At 42.2% G+C, this 24,646-nt stretch overlaps 1 protein-coding gene across 1 annotated transcript; it reads right to left on the minus strand.

Annotated features, from left to right (window-relative positions):
• Window positions 1–810: 810 nt before the first annotated feature.
• LOC128710860 (photoreceptor-specific nuclear receptor-like) lies at window positions 811–15,462 on the minus strand. Its single transcript, XM_053805715.1, has 12 exons — window positions 15,396–15,462; window positions 13,473–13,604; window positions 13,154–13,382; window positions 8,774–8,877; window positions 6,548–6,607; window positions 5,441–5,555; window positions 4,664–5,238; window positions 2,222–2,322; window positions 1,526–1,636; window positions 1,307–1,456; window positions 1,069–1,233; window positions 811–993 (listed from the first exon to the last, which is right to left on the minus strand). Exons 1-12 carry the CDS (start codon window positions 15,460–15,462, stop codon window positions 811–813), a joined length of 1,992 nt encoding a protein of 663 aa, XP_053661690.1.
• Window positions 15,463–24,646: the final 9,184 nt, after the last annotated feature.

The raw sequence follows: 24,646 nt of genomic DNA on the forward strand, positions 1-24,646 counted from the left end.
GGAGTTTTTATGCTCCTAAATAAATTCTAATTTTAAACGCGTACATAAAAACCAAGCCTCTTACTTCGTTCTACCTGCTGCCACCAGTTTAGTGACAATACAGCGCGCTATTCTATATCATCCCATTGGACAAAACCCATAGCCGAACCACACCGTACAGAGCATTTGTATCGCATAATTATTATTCGATTTGGTGGTTTTCAGCTTAATTACAAATTACCACCGCTATTCATTTGGAAAGTGCGATTTCACTGTACGGCCACATGCATACGTGCTGGTAGGAGATGAGTAAACGAAACAGAATGTTCGTCGCACGATAAACACGAAGCTTACTGTTCCGCCTGTTTATTTCTAATAATTTCCTCTCGATCGCTGCTCTAATCAGTTCCATTTAAGGTAGCACATGTTGACCGCTTGTATCTGTCCTTGTCAGTTTCCCAACAGGCACTCTAATAAAATGTAAATGCATCTACACTCCAATTCCGAATCAGTGGAGCAATGGAGTCACGTAAATTTGTTTCAATTAAATGCACGAATACGACAATAACTGCATATTGATTACGAATTCATATACGATTTTAAATTATTTGTGGGAGAATAGGTGTGATCGGACTTTTTTAATTTTATTTAGCGCAGTATAGTAAAATTAGGCATTCTGAAAATCTATCATTCTTGGCTAGACTTTTCCCATTCACCTACCTATGCTTGTTCTTCAAATTCGATCTAACTTTTTTCTCTTTATAACGATCTTTATAACGCTGCCAGCGCTTTGCACCATCCCGCACCGAACAGACTACCGTTCGGATGAAGTTAATTTTTGTACATATCACATAGCACCTTTTCCATCGGTGTATTTCCGATTGTTTTCTGAAAGTAGATCGACTCTATTTTGTGGGAGTTGACCGCTCGCAGCAAAGGTAACATCAACAGCAACCGTCCGAAACGTGCGATCTGCCCGGGAAATTGTGTTCGTGAGTGTTGAGCCAACATTACCTACGAGGGAAGTGCAATAAGGTGTAAATTATTGTTAAGTCACAGTACCAGACAACAGCATACGGATGTACTTACTTGTGCTTGATCTTGCAGATTTTCAATCTGTACCGGATCTTTCAGGCCTCGCGCTTCTGATCGAAATAACACGATGGCTTTCATGCAAGCGAATTCAGCCGGATCTACCAGCACTGATTTAAACCGACAGAGTGTGTCGTTAAGAATCCGTAAATCTTGAGCCAACTGGAAAAATCAAAATAATCATTAACATAAATTCCCCAAGGAGCGTCATGTTAGGAAACTTCTTCGCACGTACCTGTCCCGGTTTAAAGAATCCAGAATTGTTGGCACTATTACAGTGTTCATTCAATGAGAACAACGTGCATGCAGTCGTATCAATCGGCATACACCATTGGATAGCGTTCAGTAGAAACAGTTCCGCCCAAGACTCTTCAAGCAAAATGACCTGCAAAAGTTCAATGCAACATCCATAATAAGCATCAAGCAATACAGGTTAGTTGCTGAATTCGTTCACCTGATCCCGAAACGTAAGGCTAGCGAAGCTGGGTAGATTCTTGGCCCATTTGACGGCCATAAACAGAAGTCGTGCACTGGTTTCATAAATGGTTTCTTGAAAGTTGAACATCTGCAATAAGGATTAGAAAGTACATTATTGATTGTCATTTATTATTAACATACATAATTAATTGATCTTTGGATATTTTTTAAATTCATTTTTTCCGAACCATTTAAAAATTTGAAAATATCTAGAATCTCAAAGTAATACATCATTGTTCAGAGCTTCAAAAATCGTTATAAATCTCATTAAACAGCTATTACAAATAAACTCTTTTAATGAAATACTGATATTAACAATGCATAATTTTAGTGCCAAAAAGTTTTAGGTTCAAAACTTAAATTAAAATAAAATTAAATGAGTTTATGTAATTATAAACTTTACTTCATGTTTGGATTGTATATGTTAAATCAGAAAGATCCCTTTTAGAGTTTCATAAAAGAGAGTGTTCATAAGTCATAAAATAGTGTTGATAAAACATATAAATTTTGTTGATTTTGTTTCAACAACCACAAAACAAATTCAAAGTTTTACTCATCACTTCATCATGTATTGATTCACAAACGCTTTCAAAGAATTATGTTAAGTACTGTAAGTACCTACATAATACAATAAGCGATATCTACATACCAACTCATAAAAAGCTATACTTACGGGTCCTTGTCCGTAAAATGGGTGGTTCATCAGGCTTGGTATCGTGTTATTATTTTGTGCCGGATCCGTATCCTCATCATTGGTAACGTCAATAGAATCATCTACCGAGAAAGATAACAGGTGAAGCAACTATTAAGCAAAGCCCATCTTTTAATTTCTAGACCCCGCGCAAATCCCGTACAAATGATCCCGACGAGAAATGTGTACATTTCGTTGCTAGTTGGATTTAACTGGATTATGATACCAATGCCATTTGACAAACGATCTTTTCCGTACCACTCCCCGTCCGTATGGTACCAGTTTAAAAAATAAATAAATAAAGTTAAACCTTTTTTGCGTCTGGTGATACACCTCTGATTTTTTTGTAAAACCGAAAAAAAATCTGGTTTGCTTTTTTTTTAATACACCACGGACGCCGTCGGTCTTCTGGGGTCGATATGCAAATTAGGTCTTTACGAAGGAAATGAAAAATAAAAATTCAATCAAATGAAAAGCTACCCTAACCATAACGTATCACAAGGATGTTGAAAAAACTGATTGTTGGATTATACCCAAGAAATATACTCGTCTGGTGGTCTTTTTTTATTCCAAACGTCAACAACAAAAGTCTGGAGATGCTTCAAATCCATTTCCATCCATTTTTCGTTCCATTTGTTCAGTTTCAAATATATTCTCACAAATTCTTCATCTGTTAAATCAACTACATCAAATGGCAAGCTTTCAATCACGCCTGGCTGGTAACGGTTTCATGAAGTGGACAGTTCATTGGTCTTAATCGTTTTGCTATCATTAGTGCTAATCGATTGGTTAGCACTGTCTAAACAAAGTTTTATAATTTATCAACGCAAAATCTTTATTCTTTGTCTTCTTCAGGATTCAGCATCCAATAGACCGTTCGCAAAAACACTATACCGTACCGAAAAAAAATCAATCAAACTGTTTTAAAGGTATTTATCTACCCTTGTAACGATTTCTGCTTTCTGCAATTCGCACGATTTCCTCTCCGTTGAAGTCACACAAAAAACAATCTCCATTGATACGCGAACCCTCGTGCCACGAAGAACCGACAACCTTTTTTTTGCTACCAATTTTGCAACCGTTACCACGCGAAACGTGACAGTAATGCAGGCCTAGATGTCCCAAGAGGAAACAATTGCAGTTATTCCTCTTGCACGATTTCTTCCATCCCTTTTAGTTTTTTGTGGCTCGAATTCGAAAATACCATTTGCCGTTCCATACCAACGAAAAATCCCTGACGTGTGGCGCCGATTCCAAAGGATCATTCTTTGGGCGGTTCGAGTTCTCATGATACATCTATTAATAAGCCTTTCGGGAATTGTAGTCGCACATCTGAGACTTTCACGTTTGACGTGCCAATGCTTGAAGGTGATTGATTAATGGAATGAATTAGCTGCTGAATGTTTTCCCTTACCGATCAATTAATTGATATTTTGGCACTAAGTATGGGATGGTAAATGGAATGGAATGGTAAAATGATTACTGAATTTGAGTGCAGCGTTAAAATATAACTCCCAATAAAGGTGCACGACAAGTGTGAAATTAAAAAATCTAAAACATTTTTATAAAACGTGGAAAACATAAAACATATCCCTCTAACAGCAGAATCCTACAACACTTTGCAGATATTTTTGTATGCTTTTTTGTATATCATTTAGAAAGGCACTTCAAATAACAATTCTCATTCTGTAGGGATATGATCATAACTTTCATCATAATTGTCAAATACACTCGGACAAATCACGACAAAACAACATTGGCTATGCATAATCCTCGGATATCCCTTTTCCAGACGACGGAATCATTTAGCATAACAGCATAATGATTTACCAGCTCAACCTTCCCTTGCTTTCGAAATTTACTGAATTTCCAGTCTATCTCTGACCACACTCTTTATTCGTTTACCCTTTTTTGCGAAGGGATCGTACGACCCCGATACATAGCCTCTTATGAAAGTATGACACGCCCTACCACACCATTTCAAATCTGTTAGTTCCTACGAGGGACAATTATTTATGCGATATTAAACCACCCCGAGAAAGTGACAAATAGTTATTTTATGTCCTGTGGGGTAACTCTTCGGCACCTAGTGGCATCCGATAGTTTTGCTCTGTAGTACGACTTCTCATTAGTCAAATTAGTTTTACCGAAAATCGTAGCCTTCGTAAGAGCTCGTATGCCGTAACTCCCAGCACAATGTCCTCCGATCATCGAAGTAATCGATTAAATTATGACTATATCATTTTATGACTTTCTCTCGAATTACCGTGATGAAATCCGGGGAAGATGTGGATTGCGCAACAGTAGCATGTCATTAAAAGTGATAAAAGTTCCATCAAATAAATTGAGTCCACTGTCGCACGAGACACAACACGGTTCCACCGACAGTTGTTGCAAGTGCTTTCGCTCCATCGAGACACTTACCGTCGTTATCGTTCATGTTGTCCTGTTCCAGAATAGGACTAGCCGATCCGCACGATGACGAGCTGTGTTGTGGATGCTTCTCGGCACTCATGCTTGAGCCGCCAGTCGGACATCCTCCTGTTCCGAGTCCATTCGCGGATGTCCCGTGTGCTGGTGAACCTGCCCCACTCGGTGACTGATCGCCGGCCATCGAATGGTTAGAGGACGACGTTGTATTGAGGTTCTCGGTGGAACCAGACGAAGGGTTCTTGTTGTTGTTGCTATCACCACTGCTGCTGTTCATGGGAACTACGGTGTCTCGGTCCCGATCGGAGCCATTTCCAGCCGAATGAATCAAGCCGGGCGTTCCGTTGTGTCCCGACATGCCGACACCGTTGAGATTCATCGACAGTCCGTTCGCTAGACCGTGCATAGCGGCATGGTGTGGATGGTGGGGATGGTGGTGCGGGAGACTATTTACCAGCGAGGACACCTGGCTATGATGGTGCAGAAATTGACTGGTCGGTAAGGCGGGTGTTGGCAAAATGCTTGGCCCGTAGCGAGACGGTGAAAGTAGTGCCAACGAAACTGGAGGCCTGGTAGATGAGAATGTAAACGTTTTCTGTTAGTGCAATATTAAAAATCAATAACAAGAACTTAGACTAGTTGGGTTGAACAGTAGTCCCAATCTTACTGAAAAGAACATCAAATTAACCCTTAATATGAGTTTCACATACTCTACACATTAGTAATACAATGGCATATTGAGAAATTGTAACATAAAATTTCAATTCTCACCCAAACACTCCGACGGCAACGGCTGCTTCTCGTAAAGCTCGACCCTGCTCCATATCCCGCAGAGCTTCCGGTCTGATTGTTGCTGTATTTCGTGGTTGACGCTCATTTTGTACGGCTGAAACGAAAAAAAGGGAAACACATTAGACACGAGACCGCGTGGGATTTTTTTGCACAAGATTTTCGCTAATTGATAGGCATGGATCACCCATGAAGGTTCACACCGTTTAGAAATCCTCCCCAGGACGTGTGGAAAGGTCAGTTCCACTTTTATGCATAATTTATTTCGCCATATTTGCACCCGTGGGCGTCGATTAAATAAACGGAACAATTTGTTACTTGCTGGGAACAGTATGGCTACGTACATTGGCTGTTTTTACTCCTCATTAACATTAGCACAGAAACCGTGAAACGTTTTTTTTTTTCTTTAAACAATTCCACGATCTTGCCATTTTCACACCTCATAAGTGTCCACATACGACCATGGAACGGCACGTGGCAAAGCTACGTCGTTCGGGACAGCAGGAGATTCCCCAAATTGTGGTTAAATTATCCACAACCCAAAGGAAAGCGCTAACCCGACCGTTTTATGCAAACGAACTCTCACAACCACACCTCGACCCTTTTCGGGAACCGATCTTTTGACATGATTGCTCATACATTCCGCAAACACCTCGCGCACGTACAACGAAATGCCATGCGGCGAAGTCTTGTTAGTATAACCCGCCTTCAGCACTCTCATCACATCCGAAAGACAAACCAATTTGTTACACAAAAATAATTAGAACATTGTTCACGTCATTCGCCTCCAGAAAGCCGCAGCGAACGCGTGCCATCAGTTTGTCCCGGCCACGAGAACCTGTGGCTTCGGCGGCCTTGGTCGACGATGGCCAACGCTGGTGCTTGTCATGGGTGCTTTACTGAAAATCGAAAGTATGAGATCATTTGAATAAACATACATACAAAACGGTTCACCCTACAACGGGGCGTTTAAGCAAAGCATGAGAAGGAGAGGGAAGGCCGTATGACAGTTTGTCTAACCTAGTGCGCTGAGGGAGGATTAAAAAACATAGAACAGTAAAGTTAGTGGCAGGTGATGACGGTGGTTACCAAATACGTCAATAATTCCTTTCATCTGCTGCTTCAAACTCCCTACGATGCACTGTATTGCTTATGAAGCGAGGGATGAAAAAGAGAGATAGAAAGAAACAAATACAAACACGAAAGTAGCACAGTTACGATAAGAATTTGGCTCAAAAACCACAACAAATAATCATACAGGCTGTGCAGGCAATGCATTAATTGACCTTCTATTAATTCTTTATCTCTGAAGATCTCTGTAAATTGTTTTATTGCGAACGTTATACCAGCAATCAATTTGACCAAAACGTCTTTCGTAGTACTAGTAGTAGTAGTTGATAATTCAATCCACTTCTTCATTACTTTAAAGATTCGGTGTACTCGATGATGCTCCTACACCAAACTAGTAGATTTCTTTTCAAATTCCCCAACCAGATTATGTCGCCTACCCATCAACAGGTGCTCCATACTAAGAACGCATTCTTTCTTGCATAGCAATCTGTTCAATTTTCTTACCGAAGCTTTCATCCGATAGAAAGGAACCGTGCCCAGAGCGGCATTTTCGCGTTATAATCTTTTCCGATTGTTTTCTGGTCGACCTACAGTAAGCCGAGTCTCGCTATTTTATTGTTATCATTCTCTGTTGATGGATCGTTTGCAAGTTCTTAAAACGTAATTTGTAATGTGTATTTAATAACAAGCAAAACGCAGCTTAGTGTAATATGGTTGACGAAGTCTGCTCTTCTCCTTTCCACGCCTAATATTGGTTCAGCTTTACTACAGAAGAATGTTGTTTTGCAGCTTCACTACATTGAGGTTGTTTGGGAGTAATTCGACGATGAGTACGTGCGAGTTTTGTGCCTCATTTGCGTGTGCCGTGAGCGCAATCAGTCGACATTGCCGCTCGACTTTGATGGTACCATTAATGAGCAAACTGATGATGGACCCCCGGGGGGCACCTTGTGAGCTTGTTTCAACATGGTACGACCTTCGGTTAGCAGCTGCAGGAGGATGAAACCGCGCACGTGTCTTGTAAAATTTACACCACCCAAGTGTGGAAACGACACAACAAACAGCCACACTCGAAATTAACACTCCGGAACGGGTGTGATGATGGAGGACATCCTCAACAATGTTGATCATCTCCAATCACAGCATGAAACAAGTTTTTCCTTTGACGGATTGCAACAAATTTAAGCATTTGATTATACACAGCCCTTTATTAGATCAACTAAGATAAAAATATAGCATAAAACCATCTAATCAAGTTTTGCATTCGTCTATCATTTGCATTAATGCTGAATTTTCTCATCTAAATGTTTGGCTGAATTTTAAATTGTTTTAATCGCTGTTTGATTGTTTTTCTTGTTTTGCAGATCTTGCCTAAAAGGTTCATACTTCATTTGCTATTGGAGTTTAACTAAAACATGATCAACGTTTACTCAATCCGTTCCAAATGCCTGAGTAAGAAGAAATACACCATTTTTCTTCCCACGAATTGTAGATAAAGAGCAAAATACAATTATGACAACGTTTGTTTGAAATATCTGGCCAGGCGAATATAAATCAATTATTAGAGATGGATGCGCAATGCGCTCTAGTTTCTGAATCCCTTTAGCTTCTGTTTAAACGATATGCTTATGTTTTCTTTTGCCATAGGACAACATTTTTTTTCACTAGTAACTTAAATGCTGTTGATTGAACTATTCGCAGCAAGTCGTTGTAGTCTGGCTTGGGATGGAAATTGATCACACACCCATAAAAAAGACTTTTTTTATGCGTCAAAACGAACACATTGCATTGCGAAATCGCACAGGATCGTAATTAAATTGCAATGTCCAGAATTCTAGAACATCACGTTTAAGAGCTATGGATTGGCGAATCGGCCTAACCTGCTCTAATGCTAAGTAACTCAATTACTAAGAATATTTTGGAGTTTTTAAGTGAGGTGTCTGGTACCATTCGATTGGTTTCCTGCTAAACGCAATAAAAATGTATGGGTTTATCCAGTATGGAACTATTCTAAATTATGGAAAAGTATTGAACGCTCGCTTTAGAGTCATAATGTTTAATCACGATATTAAGGCAGAAATTAATACCGCATGTACAATAACTTCAGCATCAAACCGGAAGCTTTTCATTACACGATCTATATTTCATGTTGTTCAAAGTAATTCAGCGCATTTGTCTATCTGCCATGCAAATTACTCAGAGAAAATATATTGCATAAAATGATTCCGCTTGCTATAAACTTACCATCTTTGTTCATTCCCATCGTAAGGCATTTCTTCAATCGACATGCTTGGCACTGATTCCTGTGTGCCTTATCCACTGTGCAGCTTCCTGTTCCGGCCTGACATCTGTAATGACGGAAATCAAGTACACATTAGTTCATTGGATTATACGCCTACAATTAAAACTGTCCTTGGTAGCTAAAAATGACCTCTGGGTACCGATGAGGATTACAATCGTCGAAAACACTTAACACCATCAGATTAAAAGCACCAACGTACTGTAATTCATGCTCATCTGTAGAAACAACACCTTGCATCGATGTTGCAGAACCTGAACATTTTTCATGACATATGCGACCCCATGACTCCGGTCTAAATTATCGAGTTAAAGCCATACGCGCACACAAATTCACAGCCACCAAGCGTGCAGCGATTAGCCCTTCCAGGAAACACACAAAGTAAATGCAAAGATACGCACCTATTCGCATCCATCCTCTCGCACCACAACCCTCTTGTCTATTTGGTGCTCTTCGTTTACTAGTCTAAATGAACAGAATTACAAGTACTCTCTCAGAGTTCCTTCATACAACAAAAGAATGTTTAATACCGGATCAACTCTTTGCATTTTGGTGGGCTGGCATTGGTAAGCCCTACAACGTCGCATCGAACACTCGAATCAACGTTCCTCCGAATCAACACGCATCCTGGCATTTGGGAGTATTCGTAATCTCATTAGATAGGATGCCACCGAAAGGGAGCTGTTAATTGAAATTGAAGTGTTCGCATGAGTCGTCCGTATGCCAAACGTTCACTCGTACAGCCTAATGCTCCACTCGGTATGGACAGACGTTATAGCTGGAGGACGGACGCCAACCATGCAAAGTTCAATGTGCCAAAGTGGAAAAGCGAAAACACAATTTTCTTTCCAATAAATTGAATACAACGAACACTGGTCGATCCTGGGGCACATCAAACCAACACACAGTCGAAGGTCCCATCTGATGCGTTGCCTTTTTTAAGGGGTTTAAGCGTTGGCTGGTGTGACCTGCTGTGTGTGCGTCTGGTCTCCGTTCGTCACGAAATGTTCGATCATTGCCGTTCGACTGTAGGAAGACAGCAAAATGGTGGATACGATAAGACAGAAAGTGAAAGTGAATAAAAAGAGAACCAGTGCTTAATTTGCACAATTGCGGACGTGGTGCTGTTGATTTTTCGGACTAGAATTAGTTTTCGCCACACATTTCAAACGAATTACATTTTAATGCGTAGCTGTTCAATGCAAATTTTCTTATTTATCTGAAATGAAGCTGTATTGACATTGATTTGTGTTAATATGACAGCTTGACTCTAATATATTCTACAATTAATTGTAAAGTTTTGTTTCAAATCAATGAATTGAACTACCTCAAATAAACAATCAAATAATCAGCACCACGAAATGGATCAAAACTGTTTGAAAAAGTTATCGTTTCACAGAATTTGTCAGAATACAGTATTTGAGAGCAAATCAAAAACTGCTCAAAATACTCTAGTTAATATGTTCATCCGATTAACTTACTCATTCGTACGAAGATTACTTCACCTGGGTTTGATACGATTTATCTATTCCCCTTATAATTTTAATTTAGTTACTTCCATTACCAGTAAATAGCGTTTAAATCTCCTACCATCTTACAAGCAATGAAAAATGATCTTCATCTTTGATGAGCATCAGTAACGCCGTGGTCGAAAATTCTCCATTCTTTTTCGCATGTTCAAGTGTATTTTGAGCAAGACTTCAATCGCTCCCCTGAGATTCAACTATCAAACTGTAGGAGAAAGACGCTTAATCCTCGATCGATCAAAAGCATCTGTGCTACTTGCACAATCATCTCTGATATCAGATCTCCTTCTCATTTGAAAATCATTTTCTATTTTTTATTCCCTCCACGAGAATGCAGACAGTGAAACGACCCTTAAACCCCCGAAGTTGGCGTCTGCTCAACAGTGCACTTATAACTTATGACTATTGTAGCGAAAGAAAAATATATTCATTAAATCTCATCCGCCTTCTTCATCTTGCTCTTCAAACCGACCGTTTTGTACAAAATGCGCAATAAATCGTCTGTATCCATGATCGATGATGGCAAAATAGCCTGTCTGAATATTCAACTTCGTTCATCCTCGTCACACCGACCAGTAACCAACTGCAGATAAAGAATATATAATGGCTCCCTGACGGCTTCATATCACTGACACTGACGAATAAACTTCAGCTAGTATTAACTATACTGTCCATCGACTACATTTAAAACCCTTTCCATCCATTTGTATCGCACCGCCACGTCTCTCACTCTTGACAGTATCAAGCTGAACACTCGATACGACTACATATCTATCAACGAAACGCATGCACCACAAATATCAAAATGTTGAATCAAAATTTGAGTCCACTCTGTTGGGTGTATCCCACAGTTTCCCCGGGGTTGGCCACGGATTACAGTGGGATTACGGGTTTGTATGATTTATGAAACCAAAGCTCCGAAAAATGATAATGTTCTTGCTGGAGGCCCAATTCCCCGGACGATTCTGGCACTACCAGGGCTCAGGTGGAAAAAGTCGATGAAGTTTAGGCGACACTGGGACATGAAACAGATTACACGTCAGGATGTACCAGGACCAGCCATCGTTGCTATCGTCCTTTACTTTCATATCGCGATGATAAAATGGAACCACGCTTTCTCGCTTTTCATGTTGCTTCATAAATCTGCTGCAGATGTGCTGAGCAAGACCCATCGACAGGGGTGGAAGACATCGAGTACCACCATTTTCTTTCGCAATCCGAAACTTTGAAGTAATAGCACTTCGAAAAACTCTTTCGTACTCTTTCGGAACATTGTGTACCGTTTTACCTTCGCCTTTCGCTATCACGATTGCCTCAAAGCTCTCTTGAATTGTGGGTCCAAAGAGTTTCGGGAGTTTCAAAAACCATCATGCTAAGGTATTCAAAGGGAAACTCCTTGAATCCTGGGTATCCGAAGCATATGTTTGATTTACAACTTACGTACCACCATGAGCTTTACCAGGTTTCCAGAGTTGTAAAACCATAAAATATCAATTAATCATAACACCATTTAGTGGCGGGGTAATCGCCTCATGCAACGCCCTACGATCTCTAGCTCCGAAAACTGGTTCCCTTTCACGCCTCACCCAGTTTGGGCAGCGAAGCGGAACCCAACCTGACAGAAGGCACAAACCTCGATGCGAAAGGATCAGTGGTGAATCCTTGCACAAATCCTAGACCAACTGGTGCTAGTTTACACCCAGCAAAAGTCCTAGGGACCGTTTTGGTGTGATCTGGTCTTCCCTTTATTAAATATGCCACATATTCTTCACGCTGGTCATTGTCAATCGTACCCACGAGTAAAGTGCATTAACTTCACCACGCATCCGGCGGCATCATCCCGGACACAATTGAATGGTAACATCTGATCGATTTCCGCCTAATCTTTCGTCTACCGGGAACAACTGGAAACTATTGCTACTTCAACAACCGGACTCGACCTCGGACCCGTTGCCGAGGGGTGCCGGGTGAATTGTTGATTAATTAGAATTTAATTTATTGAGTGGCACTCTAGCACTGGCGCTACCGACAACAACCAAAGCGCACCCCTGTTGCAACTCCTATCCGACTAGTCATCAGTCACGCCAACTTGGCGGTGTGCATTGATTCCGAGAGGGGTTTTTACGTTAAACTGATACGGGGATTAAGTTGTAGGATCTCGGGCGCACTTGGAAATCTGCCACCAATACGCGCGAGTCCTTTCCTCTGCACGGTGAGGTGAGCAATAGCAATAGAGAAAAAACCGAAACGAGGAACTCATTTCTATTCGAGGGATACGAGGGTGCTTCTCGTAGAGGAAATGGTAAATATTTACCAGATTTTGTTTGCCCGACGCGACCTCGCTGGAAGGCTTTAGCCTGAGGGACCACACTGTGTCGCTGTTCTTCCTTTGTTTGATTCGATTGTTATCGGCTAACGAGGAGGTGTTTTGATCGGAAAGCTATTATTTTATTTGCGAAGGAAATCGGGATGGTTTGTTGTCTTTCGAAAGCACCAACATCAAATATGATGTATGTCGAAATAGCAAACGCGTGTCGGGATTAGGGCTACAAATTGTTTCTGTTTGACGGATTGTGGTGGTGTGGAATAAATTTATGACAACATAGCTTAGCCAAGCATGAATATTCAGTGGAAGACTCTGATGGTAAGGATCAATTGGATACCAAAAATATAAAACGCACCTTTGTCTTTCAAAGACTCATATACACTAAGAAATAACACCATGACGTTTGAAGTAAAATATAAGTATCGTTTGAGCTATCAACCTCTGTGACTGTCATTTTATGCACTCGTACTTACCGATAAATCAATTTCCTCCGGACACTGCGTTTGAAGAACCCAGAGCATCCGTTGCATGCCAATATGCCGTAATGCTTTCCGGAGCTCGTATCTCCACATACGACGCAAATCAGACCGAGATTCTGAGCCTTCCTGGCTGAGGAGCTCGAACTCTCGTTTACATGCTGGGGAGGCCACGGTAATAGTCGATTCTGAGGTGAATAACACGAGATGGGTGAAGCCCGGTGTTCTGTGGACGAGAGCGAGAATGAAATAAAGATGAAAATTACAATCATGCCCATTTTGCACAGCAATGAGTGGACACCACAGTCAAACTCACCTCCTTTTCCTGACATTCCATTCTCAATGCGGGTTAGTCCTCCGTGAGTGGCATCATCAATGCCGAACGTTCTACCCCCATCGTCCTTCTCCAATTTATCGTAGAAGTCCACGATAGAACCTTTACTGAAGCCTGAAACGAAAGCCATTTGGGAATGATCGCGATCAGCACGTCTGTCTTGTACGAATAACACCGTTCTACCCTGTGTATCCTTAATTATCATCTCTCATCGTGTGTTTGCCCAGATACTTCTGTTCCTTTCCTCCCAGCGATAGCGATAGCGATGTGACCTCGACACATCACCTCCAACCTGCATCGGCCTAACAGCCGTCTTACTCGACTCAACAAACAGCCGATCGGACGGTTAACAAACATACATCTCTCGCATATCCCCTACGCCGGTTCTAGAGATACTGGAAGGTATCACCACACCGAAACGTCTTCCGCTACGAATAAGAAATTAACTACTGTTTATTCAGCGGTCAATTCCCAAACAGACACGGTTACTTTGTAGTTCTGTTACACGTGGCTTCTAGGAAAATCTCATTATTTAAGTATGATTTAACAATCTTTGTCTATCACGTTGGTCCATTTTGAGTATATTCTACTAATTTGCAAACCAATCTTGTCAACTGTGAGGCAATGCAGGTTCTTCAATCAAATTTTCATGCGATTGAATGTAGATCAAACACTCACCCATCCCTACCTGGGAAGAAACGTGACTGCCATCACTAAATGCGGAATGTAAATCAATTACGTCTGCTACCAAGCAGAAGCTAACACCATCGACTTGAACTATTCAATAAGGACAGAGGAAACCATTTTGGTTTCAACACTTCACTTCATGAATCCACCATATCGTCTCTAGCTTAGGATGAATTTCAAATTTGCAACTCATCTTTAGAACATCTGTAACAACAAACCGTGCGCCCCCATCCATAGGCCTGCCGTCGAGTTATGACAGACGAACAAAGTCACCGCGTAGAATTAACATCCTGCTCAATGGCGAGACAATCGAAACAAACAAGACAAGATCATCTTTTTTGTAGCGGCTCATTTTCGCCGAATGGGAACTTAACTATACGCTTCTTGTTCACCAATGTTCTAGCGATATTTAAACACGCATCAGGTCTCTTAGTGCGATCCAAGCGCTGATTCAACAAAGCTCCACAGGAACGAGTGGAACCTCTCAGAGGCCTTTATTTTGAAATTCCTCAAGCACGAAGCTACTTTGTGCACCTCAAAATACCATCAACAACTGTATCAATACGCTGTTGGATGACATCAGATCGGTGGAATTAGTTGTCATCATCTCTTCGCCGAGACAGTTGGTAACAGTGTTGCTATCGGAGTCGAATGGAGTGGTTGGGACTATTATTTCGAGGTTATACGATGATCATTTTTCAGTTTGACTTTGTGCAATGCTAGTGGTTGTCAAAACGACGCATGGATTACATTCTTTAAACAAATTTGTCGTGAAAATCAGGGAACGTATAGCCAGTGCGTGCCATTTGGCTTATTTTATTCGCTTAAACCTACCACGATTGAGGTAAATTTTGTTGAATTATGAGCACCAAAATAATGCAATTATATTATTATCTAATTTTCTCATGCCTCATCTCATTTGTATTTTTTATATTTCTAATGACATTAGTAAGTTTTTGTTCCTAAACCATCTGCAAAACGTTTCTTATTGTAAAATGCATAGTTTATAAATTCTTACAATTAGATTCAAGAAACGCTCACTTACGACGAGCTGTTTGCTGCGGATTATGTAGAATTCCTTGTTTAATACACTTATTTGAATGGGTCAATTCAGATAGCTAACTAATGCTCTAATTAAAATGGAAAATCTCATCCAAACATCAGACAAACAACCTTGGGCTAGCAAGGTGATCAATAGCCCCCTTTTAGCTCACTCACCACTCTTGTTATCCTGCAGTACGGTCGAGCTGTCCATGTTAACGTTTTTCCTGCTAAACCGAAACATCCAAAACCACTTGCACAAAAGCTCTGTCCCGACGGATGTGCTCCTATCAGCATCCCATTGATTCTTGACGTTGATGATTAGGCAAGTCTCGTTCGCGGTTGGATGATATCGTAGTGCGTAGAAGAACAGTTTGCAACTTCACGAGTGTATTCGCTAATAGTCTATTAATCCACACTGTCGAGTGTGGCTATAGAACCAGATTCGAAAGGCTTAGTGACACTTTTCACTGTCAAACGTACATTCGTTTACTGCGCTGATTTGCGAAAAGTTATACCTTTGTGCACAAAAAAGCACATCACACGTATTGAAATAAAAACTATCATAGTCTGCGGGACTTCACGTACTTCCAGAGTCACCAGAACCCATATCGCATGCTGTCAACAGTACGGGAACAATCTGAGTTCTGTTCGAAACCTAATTAACTTCCGACACGCTCAAACCGACAAATGCACTCACAGCAACATGCAAAAACTGCAATTGCACTCCTCAGAGAAACAAACAGTACGACTCGCAACAATTGTTTTTTATTGCAGACCTTATTTTTTATCGTCGAATCTGCTTCACCACTTTGTCACTTCCATTCTTTGATGCGTGATGTCTTCACATAAACTGCCCTTTGGCCCCAAAAACAAGCTGTCTTGTTCGGCAATAATACACTGCTTTCATCCGACGGTATGTTGCTGGCCCTCATCGACACCTTCGGCGACGGTCGTTCGTTCTGCTACTAGAAATCACTCCGTCAAATCGAACACACCGAACACACCAGCCAGCACCTTCGCCAGTTCCGTTGACACAACTGCCAATCTTTCGATACCGAAGCGTCGTCACACTGATGCTTGTGCTGCTGCCTGACGGGCTGCTACTGCTGCCTGTGTATTCTCGCTGACAGCAACTGACGATCGGGGCGAAAATTCATGCAATCGGAAATCTATGATTCGTCCTCTCTTGATGTCGAAAGTCCACATTTGTTACCTTTGCCACTTGTAAGCCCTAAGCTAACTCCTCCCTTATTGGTCGTTTATGTACATGGTGCGCGCGAAAAAGTGCGGTGAAAAGCGAGACGTCAGCCAGGAGTACTGGTGGTAAACGTTTTCCACCCCTCGCGAACTTCACTGGGAGGATGCTACGGCAGTCTCTCTGGCTCTGTGTTACCATTCATGTCGAAGGTTCTTTCGTTCACTCTGCCTGCTAACACTGCGCCAGCCAGATCGCCCGAATGAGGGCTACATCAAATGGTATGCTCTGGTAGCGATATTGTTGCTTTTTGTTGGCCGTTATCGCTCTTGCTTTCTCTCTATTTTCCATCTCCCTGTATCTGGTCGCGGTGGAGCCGTGTCTGGCGAGCAAAACGTAACACACGCTTGGTACAGACTAAACACCAAGTGAACACGACATCATATGATGCGAGTGAGTCTTTTGCCAAGGGCTTAGTCGATCACGATTATAACGGGGACTGTGACAGTGACTTCCGAATTGTTTGTGACTGTGTTGTAATAGTTTTGGGTGCATTAAGTGAAACTAGAGCCATCATTCATTTTGTTACCAGAAATCATGTTCGGCTTTTATCCCTAATAGATTTATACCTATTTACTTGTCATTGACGATAATTCTAATTCTTGAAATATTCATTCGTGAGAAAAGTTTAGTAAATTGATAATGATTGTTACCATTAGATCAACGCCAAGACAACAGCTAATTTATTTCAATTTATTTCGGAACGTTTCCAGGTACGTTACTGGACAGGCGTTCGACTATAATAACTTGTAGACTTTTATTCAAAACTATGAGATGAAGTGCAATGACAGTCTCGAGATGTCAGTAACAAATATTTGGCAGATCAGATCTCCCGTTAGCATCGACAATCAATTCCTATCTGACTCATTCTTTATTCGTCACTGTAAAGCGAACGCTTGGCAATAGTCGTAGATACTATCGTCGTTCTGCCACAATGTTGATCGATGAATCCGGTTCATTCCGCTTCCCAAACATCTGCACTCCTGCAAACCACCATCAACTGTGTATACATAAAATACTTTTTTCTTTGCTTTTGGCGGCGCGAATATCTGTCCACCACACACACGCGGAGAGTATACTACGATGACATTTATTACTAGCGTAGAAGTGGCGCCCTTTAGTCCGCTGTTGCTACCGCTTCGCTTTCGGCCTTATTGCTGCAGCCAGCAGCACGGCTTTTACTCTGTACATTTTGCTTTCCCCATCATGTCATCTTGCTACCGGCCATCACAATGCGAAGGGTTATGCGCATGCCATTTCTCAGTGTGTTGGGTCCAGTGTCAGTTGGCGATGTATTCTCTCCGCAACTCCAAACGACGAGAAGATTGTGCATGCATGAGAGCGAAAGAGCCCAACTCGAAGAATATGAAGTTGTGTTCGAGGCTCGAAGTTTCTCAGTTTCTCAGATGAGTCGTCGCCATTTGTTGAGCAGATAGGACATGGAGTGGACTGAAGGATGACTGGAGTAGACGAAGGATGCGAGTAGTCAGCTGAACTATGACAGGCGCTTTTTCCTGGGGTTGCACACTCTGCAACGTACATCTCCTTCGTCTCTTGGCTTTCTTGCCAGTGAATCGTTCCGTGCGTTGGATCGCCGTCTGGCTGTGCGCTATGGCTGGTGCAGACACGCCTCTCAAAGTAGGCGGAGCATACGCAACGAACGCACTCATTTTGCTCACCAAAGGAAAATCTTGCATTTCGCCTTATTCGTCTTTGGTGGTGGAAAACCACTGCCGCCGCTTGATGTGGGTTCGCGCAAGAGAGCAAGAACGATACAAAAAGTCAGCTTATGTATCTACCAAAAGCCTAACACCATAAAGTGGGATTTCGTGCGACAGTTGCTGTTCAATGTGGCACCAGCAGCACATAAAAACGTTGGAGCGGGGCGGTTAGTAAGGTTAAACATAGATCGAAAAAGCAAAGCATAAATATTCAACACTGCGAAGGATGTGGGTCTTGCGGGTCTTGATTGTTTACTGAGCCTCGTTTTATTTTATTTTCCGTTTTTCTCTTTTCCACAATGGAAAACCTCTTGCTGGCATTCGTTCGGTTCGGTTCGGTTCGGATGGAAATGGATCGAACTGATTTCTAGTCGTTATCAGACCCTTTCCCGCCAACCAACACTGGTGCTCGATGACGCAAAAGGCTCGCAATCACCGAACAAGAGTCAGCGTTCCATCCCCAGCCCACTTTCAAAATGGGTTGCTCATTGGGTCCCTTATCGATCCATCCAATCCATTCTCTCCAATGCGGTCAGTCATTTAGCGTTTACCCTTCTTGTGTTGATGTATTGATTTTTCACTAAAATAAACTCAATTTCTCCTTCGTTGTTGTGCTTTTCGGGAGGTTGAGTTTTTTGTTTGTTGTTTAATGCTTTTTTTCGCATGCAGATTATTTTCAAAGGCTCTGTCAGCCCGTTGGTCTTTGAGATATCGCTCCAAAATCAAAAAGAGCTCGGGGCGAATCGGCGTCAATTGTCGATCGTGTCGTTCGTACGAACTCCAACAGCAAGCAGCCTGCAAGTCGACCGAAAATGGTCCACCAGGACGTGACTCTATTGGACATCGTGTTGCACTTGCATTCAGTCGACTTGCAGCTTGCAGATTGATTTTTTACTGCTACTCTTTCGGTATGGCGGTTGTTCAAAGAACAATCGATTGCACTTCGAAATCCGTGCCGTGCCGATTGAACGGACATGTGTAATTTGCGAACCGAAGACACCTGATAACTGATGCCATTTGCACCGGACCTCCGAGGCTTGGCAGCAGACTTCGTAATTGGGTTTGCTGCATCGTCGATAAACTGATTAACGGCAATCATCATGATGCTGACGGTGACCGTTGAAAGAGTCTGTAGAGACCGTCCAATGCGAAACACGACCGAAACGTACAGTCTTGCGGCTCGCGGTGCAAATACGTTTTATTTGTGCAATGATGACCATTATTGAGAACGAACGCCCAGCATGTGAACGTGGGACAAATGCCATTCGCGACGAGCCTCCAAATGGAGTGGAAAATTAATCGACGCGAGTTCAGTTTATTGCGATTCCTTTTCAGTTGTTCTTGTGTGATGGAGGAATTTGATGACTTTTTTCCCTCGACCGATTGTTGATTCAGCTTGAACTGACCGTAAAATCAGTGTTAATTTACACGGCCACTACTGCTCTGAAATAGACAAAAATGTCAAAAATAAGCTTCATCGTATCCAACAACACTTCTGCCAACTAAGAACATCCCATTGTGTGATTATTCAAAAGTACACCGAAATTGTTTTACCTCACACACATTTGCTTCACACATATTTGCCAATTTTCTGGATTGTGTAATTTGTAGATCAGTGATGAAAATGATTAATACGAAATGGATCACCTAAAAGTCAACAACTTCCACATTGTGTATAAGAATGTTTATTGTTTTACAACATTAACTGCCGAGATATAGTTCATACATCCGAAGATGAGTTAATTTCACCGTAGGTTACATTTATCAAGTATACCTTAAACTAATTACATTCGATTGCAGAACCAAAAAGCGTTTCCATCCAAACACGAACCCCACGCGGATGGTTGATGGCAGATGTAAATTCATTCTTGAACCCATTTATTCCCGTTCCCATTGCAAGAGATACCGAAAGGGAAACATTATAAATCTAACCCCTAATACTACTTAATCTTTCCTCGCGCTTGTTTTGCTCAACTTGCCACCTTCATTCCGCACTAGATGGCGGATGGCGCTTGTTCACTAAATCAGGTCCTTGCTCTGAAACTCCGCGCTGTATGTGTGCGCCTGTTTGCTATCAGTCAAATATGTAGTCTCCCTCATTGTATCCGTACACTTCCTTCTAGCAAACTCTCTCTCTCTCTCTCTCGTCTGCCAGGACGGTAACGCTAGACGACGAACATAACAAACACCAAAGCCCCAGCAAATCACCATGACGACGAGATGAGAAGGGAAAAGTTTTCCCCAACATCATCCGCTACCGTGTTCCGGTTCTAATACAATTTTCATCTATCTCCCTCTCTCTCTTTTCCTGTTCCGTAACCATAACACAAATGCGGCCATCGTAAATGTCAGGACACCGAACCAAATGGAGACCATAACGTTCCGTAGCAAACGGTAATACGATGCAAAAGTGCCATCAGAGAGCTGTTGTGGGCTTAAACCGGAGTTGGGCGTTCGCTTTTATCGCCACCCACCCATCACGGGACGCCTCACGTTAATGGAATATTGAAAATTTGTCACAGATGTTTAATGGCGGCGGTTTAATCTAATATATAAGCACCATGGAATATAAATTATACATAAAAGATAACGTTAGAAAAATAATTCCTGTTGATTGAGTGGCACCCGTACGAGTGGTACGGAACGGTACAACGATCCCATCGTCGTTTTCCAGCACGATTCGCGAAAAGCGACGGCATGAAAGAGCGACTTCCTCATGTACGGTGTGGAAGAATGAGCCATCATACCAAGCACAACGACGTAGAGTCGAGAACCGGACGACCGAGTCCGCACCTACTGCAAGTGCGGTGATGATGAAAGACTCTGCCGAAACCGAACCAACGCAAAGGACGCTCAGGGCTAAAGGACGAACTTTTATTGAATCGATCTACGCCCGAAATGGGCGGCCATTTTCCGCACTCCACCGTTCCTGACCACGATGACAAATGTTCATCGATGTGCCGTAGAAGCTTGTGACTTCATTTGCATATCCTTCGTTCCAAACGCTCCTACGCTGGCAGTTGAAAACGGTGCGTCGAGAGACATCAGTGCGATAGGCCTTGCCTGCCGGTTGGCTCGGCGCTGGTTTTGCATACAGATGAACGTTGGCTTCCTGTGCACTGAACCGTGCGAGGATTGCAATCGAATAAATCCGGATTGCTTTATGATTGATAGGGCAAAAGGCTTGCTATTTTGTGCCCGATATGTCAGGTGTAATCGAGAGTCGCCAGTGCATTTGTATCGATCGACTGCTGCGTTGTTCGTCTGTGGGCGTCACATTATTTCTATCATGCTGATATGGTGAAATATGTCGCGATTGGAGTAATATTTGCAATTCTGTATTTGCTACGACGAAAGACAAATTTTTCGTGCTTGTTCAAGTGAATCTTATTTGTCGATTATTATTACTTCGCTTGATAAAGTTGTTAGTACTCTCGTGGAGAAGAAGACAATCATTTGTAGCAATTGCTTGATTTGAATTTGACTCACAAGAAGGTTGATGTCCAGGAAGCAGAACTTCCAAAAAAACAAATGATGTGAGTTTTACATTAGTATTCAAATATCTGCACATCACACGCTTATGATGTTCAAACATTTCAGATGTAATGCCCTTCAAAGGGGTTTGTTTGTTTAAGACACCCATTCCCACTGTCGAGTACATTTGATAATACAATTCTGCGAATTTCCCTGGTGGGGGAACCGTTTTTGTTTACTTTTCACGCAGAGTAAATTATTAGCTAACGATCGGTTGGCACGAGCTTTTCGTTCCTTCCTCCCTGTATTATTTCCCACTTCTTCCAGCCCACCCTTACACGGACAATTAAATCCGCTAAACGTGTTGTTTCAATACTTCATCTTCAGCTCAGTGGCCGGGGTTAGTTTCGCGTTGCATGCGATCTATTGTCTCTTGATTGGCAGCGACCGTTCTTTACATCATCATCATCATTATAATCGCTGGTTAGCAGTATTGCAACAGTTCCCCACAGCTTGCAGAAAGGTCAAAATCGATATTGAAATAGTGCACACGCCTCGAGACCCCACGCAGCCTCGAGACTCGACGCTAGCGACACGGAAAGCGTACCGGAAAAGCGGAAAAACAAACACTTCAACCCTCGGGATTGGGACCTAGAATCAGTCAGTCAGTCAGGTTCGTCCGGCAGTCAGTCAACCAGTCAATCTGCCTACCTTTGCCACGACTGTCGTCAGTTCCACGGGATGTTTATGTTTTGGAGGTTAGCCGAACGGAAGGCAAACTGCAATAGCCACCGCCACCGTCGTGGCGCATGCAGGGATGTGAAATGAATTTCATCAAATTTTTCCATTCCTGTTTTTGACGCGTTAACCCTCCTCTCGCACTCCGCCTCATTTCACTCCGACCCACCGGTGTTCTGGGTGTGTGCCTTTTTGGTTGGCATGTTTGCATTCGCATGGGTGGTTTCGTCGGTTTTTGGGACGTTATCAATTCTATATTTCATTCACGCCGTTATGAGCATTAATAGTCTGATTTTATTATCCCAACAAATTTTCGCACAATGCCATAACGAGAGCGGTTTCCTTTCGTTAGGTAGCGGCCATACGCCACACAAAAGGAGGAGGCAAAACGGGAGGATGTATGTTTCGTTGCAGGGATGGTCAGGATGCAGGAGATGGCATACAACTAATCGAAATTACGCACGCGTGTCGAACATGTATGCACAGACCGATACACCTTTGTCATATTATTCTAATACAGTTTTGGAACAATGTGAGGCACTGATAGAAAAATTCCATACTGAATGAGTTTACAATAGAAATACACTGCTTAACAACGCTAAAAAACAGATGAAGGCCTTGAGAATTCACGAGAGGGTTAGTAAGTTACGGCACGTTTTAAAGAAACATCTCAAAAATGTACTCCCGGCTAGTTGAATTGTGGCTCATTTGTTATATGAACTGGAAAATGATACATTCAGTAGTTGTGTTTTGGACGATGCAATGAACAGGCCATGCTTTTGAAAGACGGTCGTCCATTTGCACGAAATGATTCAAATGGAAAATCACTCTGTTATGACAGTGCTCTGTCCCTTGCATACCGTCCAGACTCGCCACACCCTACAGAGTCCTGTCCTCAGCAGCAAAATACTCTGAGTATTTGTGTTTCTTTTTTCAATATTTTTATACTTTCCGCGATGATTTGTTCGAACTTACGTGTGGGTTGTCCAGTTTGATGAATACTCTCTGTTTCTGACCGCCGTCGGCAATATTTATATGGTTCTGCCATCAACAGCTTATAAGATCTCGTTTAGTTGCAGGATGGTACGGACAGATAGAGATAAAAGCAGAAAGCAATCATTTCACTAAAACAAAGGTCAGCATATTCCGTTCAACTCGCTCAAACAGCAGCACAACGCCGTGAAAGATCCTTTCGCTTCTCTAGGAGCCATCTTTAGTCTGAAGTTTGTTTCCACCGAATGTTCCAACCCATGGAGCATCACAAGTGCTGAACTGAACTCACCCGATTGACAAAACTGTAATTTATGTTGATTGAATTACGTCGCTGTGCGTCGCCATCGTCACTTGCACTCGCTCGAACGACTTCTGGCGAGATATCGACTGGAATGCCAAGAGGAGCCGTCGTCCGGATTTGGCACTCGAAACAGGCACACGATTCGCTGAGCCGGAGGCAACTTTGAACTCAACAAATCAAATCAAAATAAATCAAATCACCGACAACTTCTTTTCTCGACTTTTCTCGACGGCGTATGCGCTCGAACAATTTATTCGTACTGTGCACGTTGTTGTCGGTTGTTTCTCGGTTTGACAGTACAATATTCCTATTGCATAAAGATTACTTAAACATACCGAATAAGCAGAATGCATGTCGAGGTAACTACTAACGCGTTTATTTTGATTAGGCAATGGACGGAGTTTAAGGATACTGTGTAAAATGAAAGGGAATAATCTACAATAATTGAAGGAAGAAAAGTTTCATGAAATATTTCAAGCTAAGAACTGAACTAGACACCTTGGACAATCGATACCGAGCAATGTAAATTGAACTCTTTGACAAGTGAATAAACAGTATCAAACAGAACGGCGCCCGAGACACACAGTCTTTTTGGTGAAGCAGAAAATATAAAATTCCGTATCACAACCAGTGTTTGCGTGTGAAATTCTCACATTTTTTGGTCCTTCGAACCGGATTCGTGATTCACGGAGTTTTTTCTCTTCCATCGCTCTGCATCAGGAGCTCGGTCAAACGCTCTGCATCAAGAGCATTTAGCAAATCATCGTTCGCGTCGTTCTACCGCCATCGCGCATAGCCCTGCATCAGGGGCAACGGCCGACGATAGTGCGCCATCGCAATACAAAATTTGCGCCCAAATTTTGTTGTTAGCGTCGCTTCGTTTGTTTCGTTTTTTTTATCGGCTTCGCTTGTTCGTTTCGTGAGTGTGTAAATTAACTGTGCC

Source organism: Anopheles marshallii, chromosome 3, assembly GCF_943734725.1.
Source record: "Anopheles marshallii chromosome 3, idAnoMarsDA_429_01, whole genome shotgun sequence".
NCBI lineage: Eukaryota > Metazoa > Arthropoda > Insecta > Diptera > Culicidae > Anopheles > Anopheles marshallii.

Bases quoted from the DNA above. Each gene is read 5' to 3' on its own strand.
- LOC128710860 (XM_053805715.1), bottom strand. From the start codon at position 15,462: ATGTTTCGGTTTAGCAGGAAAAACGTTAACATGGACAGCTCGACCGTA. The intron at 13,605-15,395 runs GTGAGTGAGCTA...CTTTCGTTTCAG, and splicing joins ACTGCAGGATAACAAGAGTG to GCTTCAGTAAAGGTTCTATC. The intron at 2,323-4,663 runs GTAAGTGTCTCG...CTTTCTCGGTAG, and splicing joins CAACATGAACGATAACGACG to ATGATTCTATTGACGTTACC.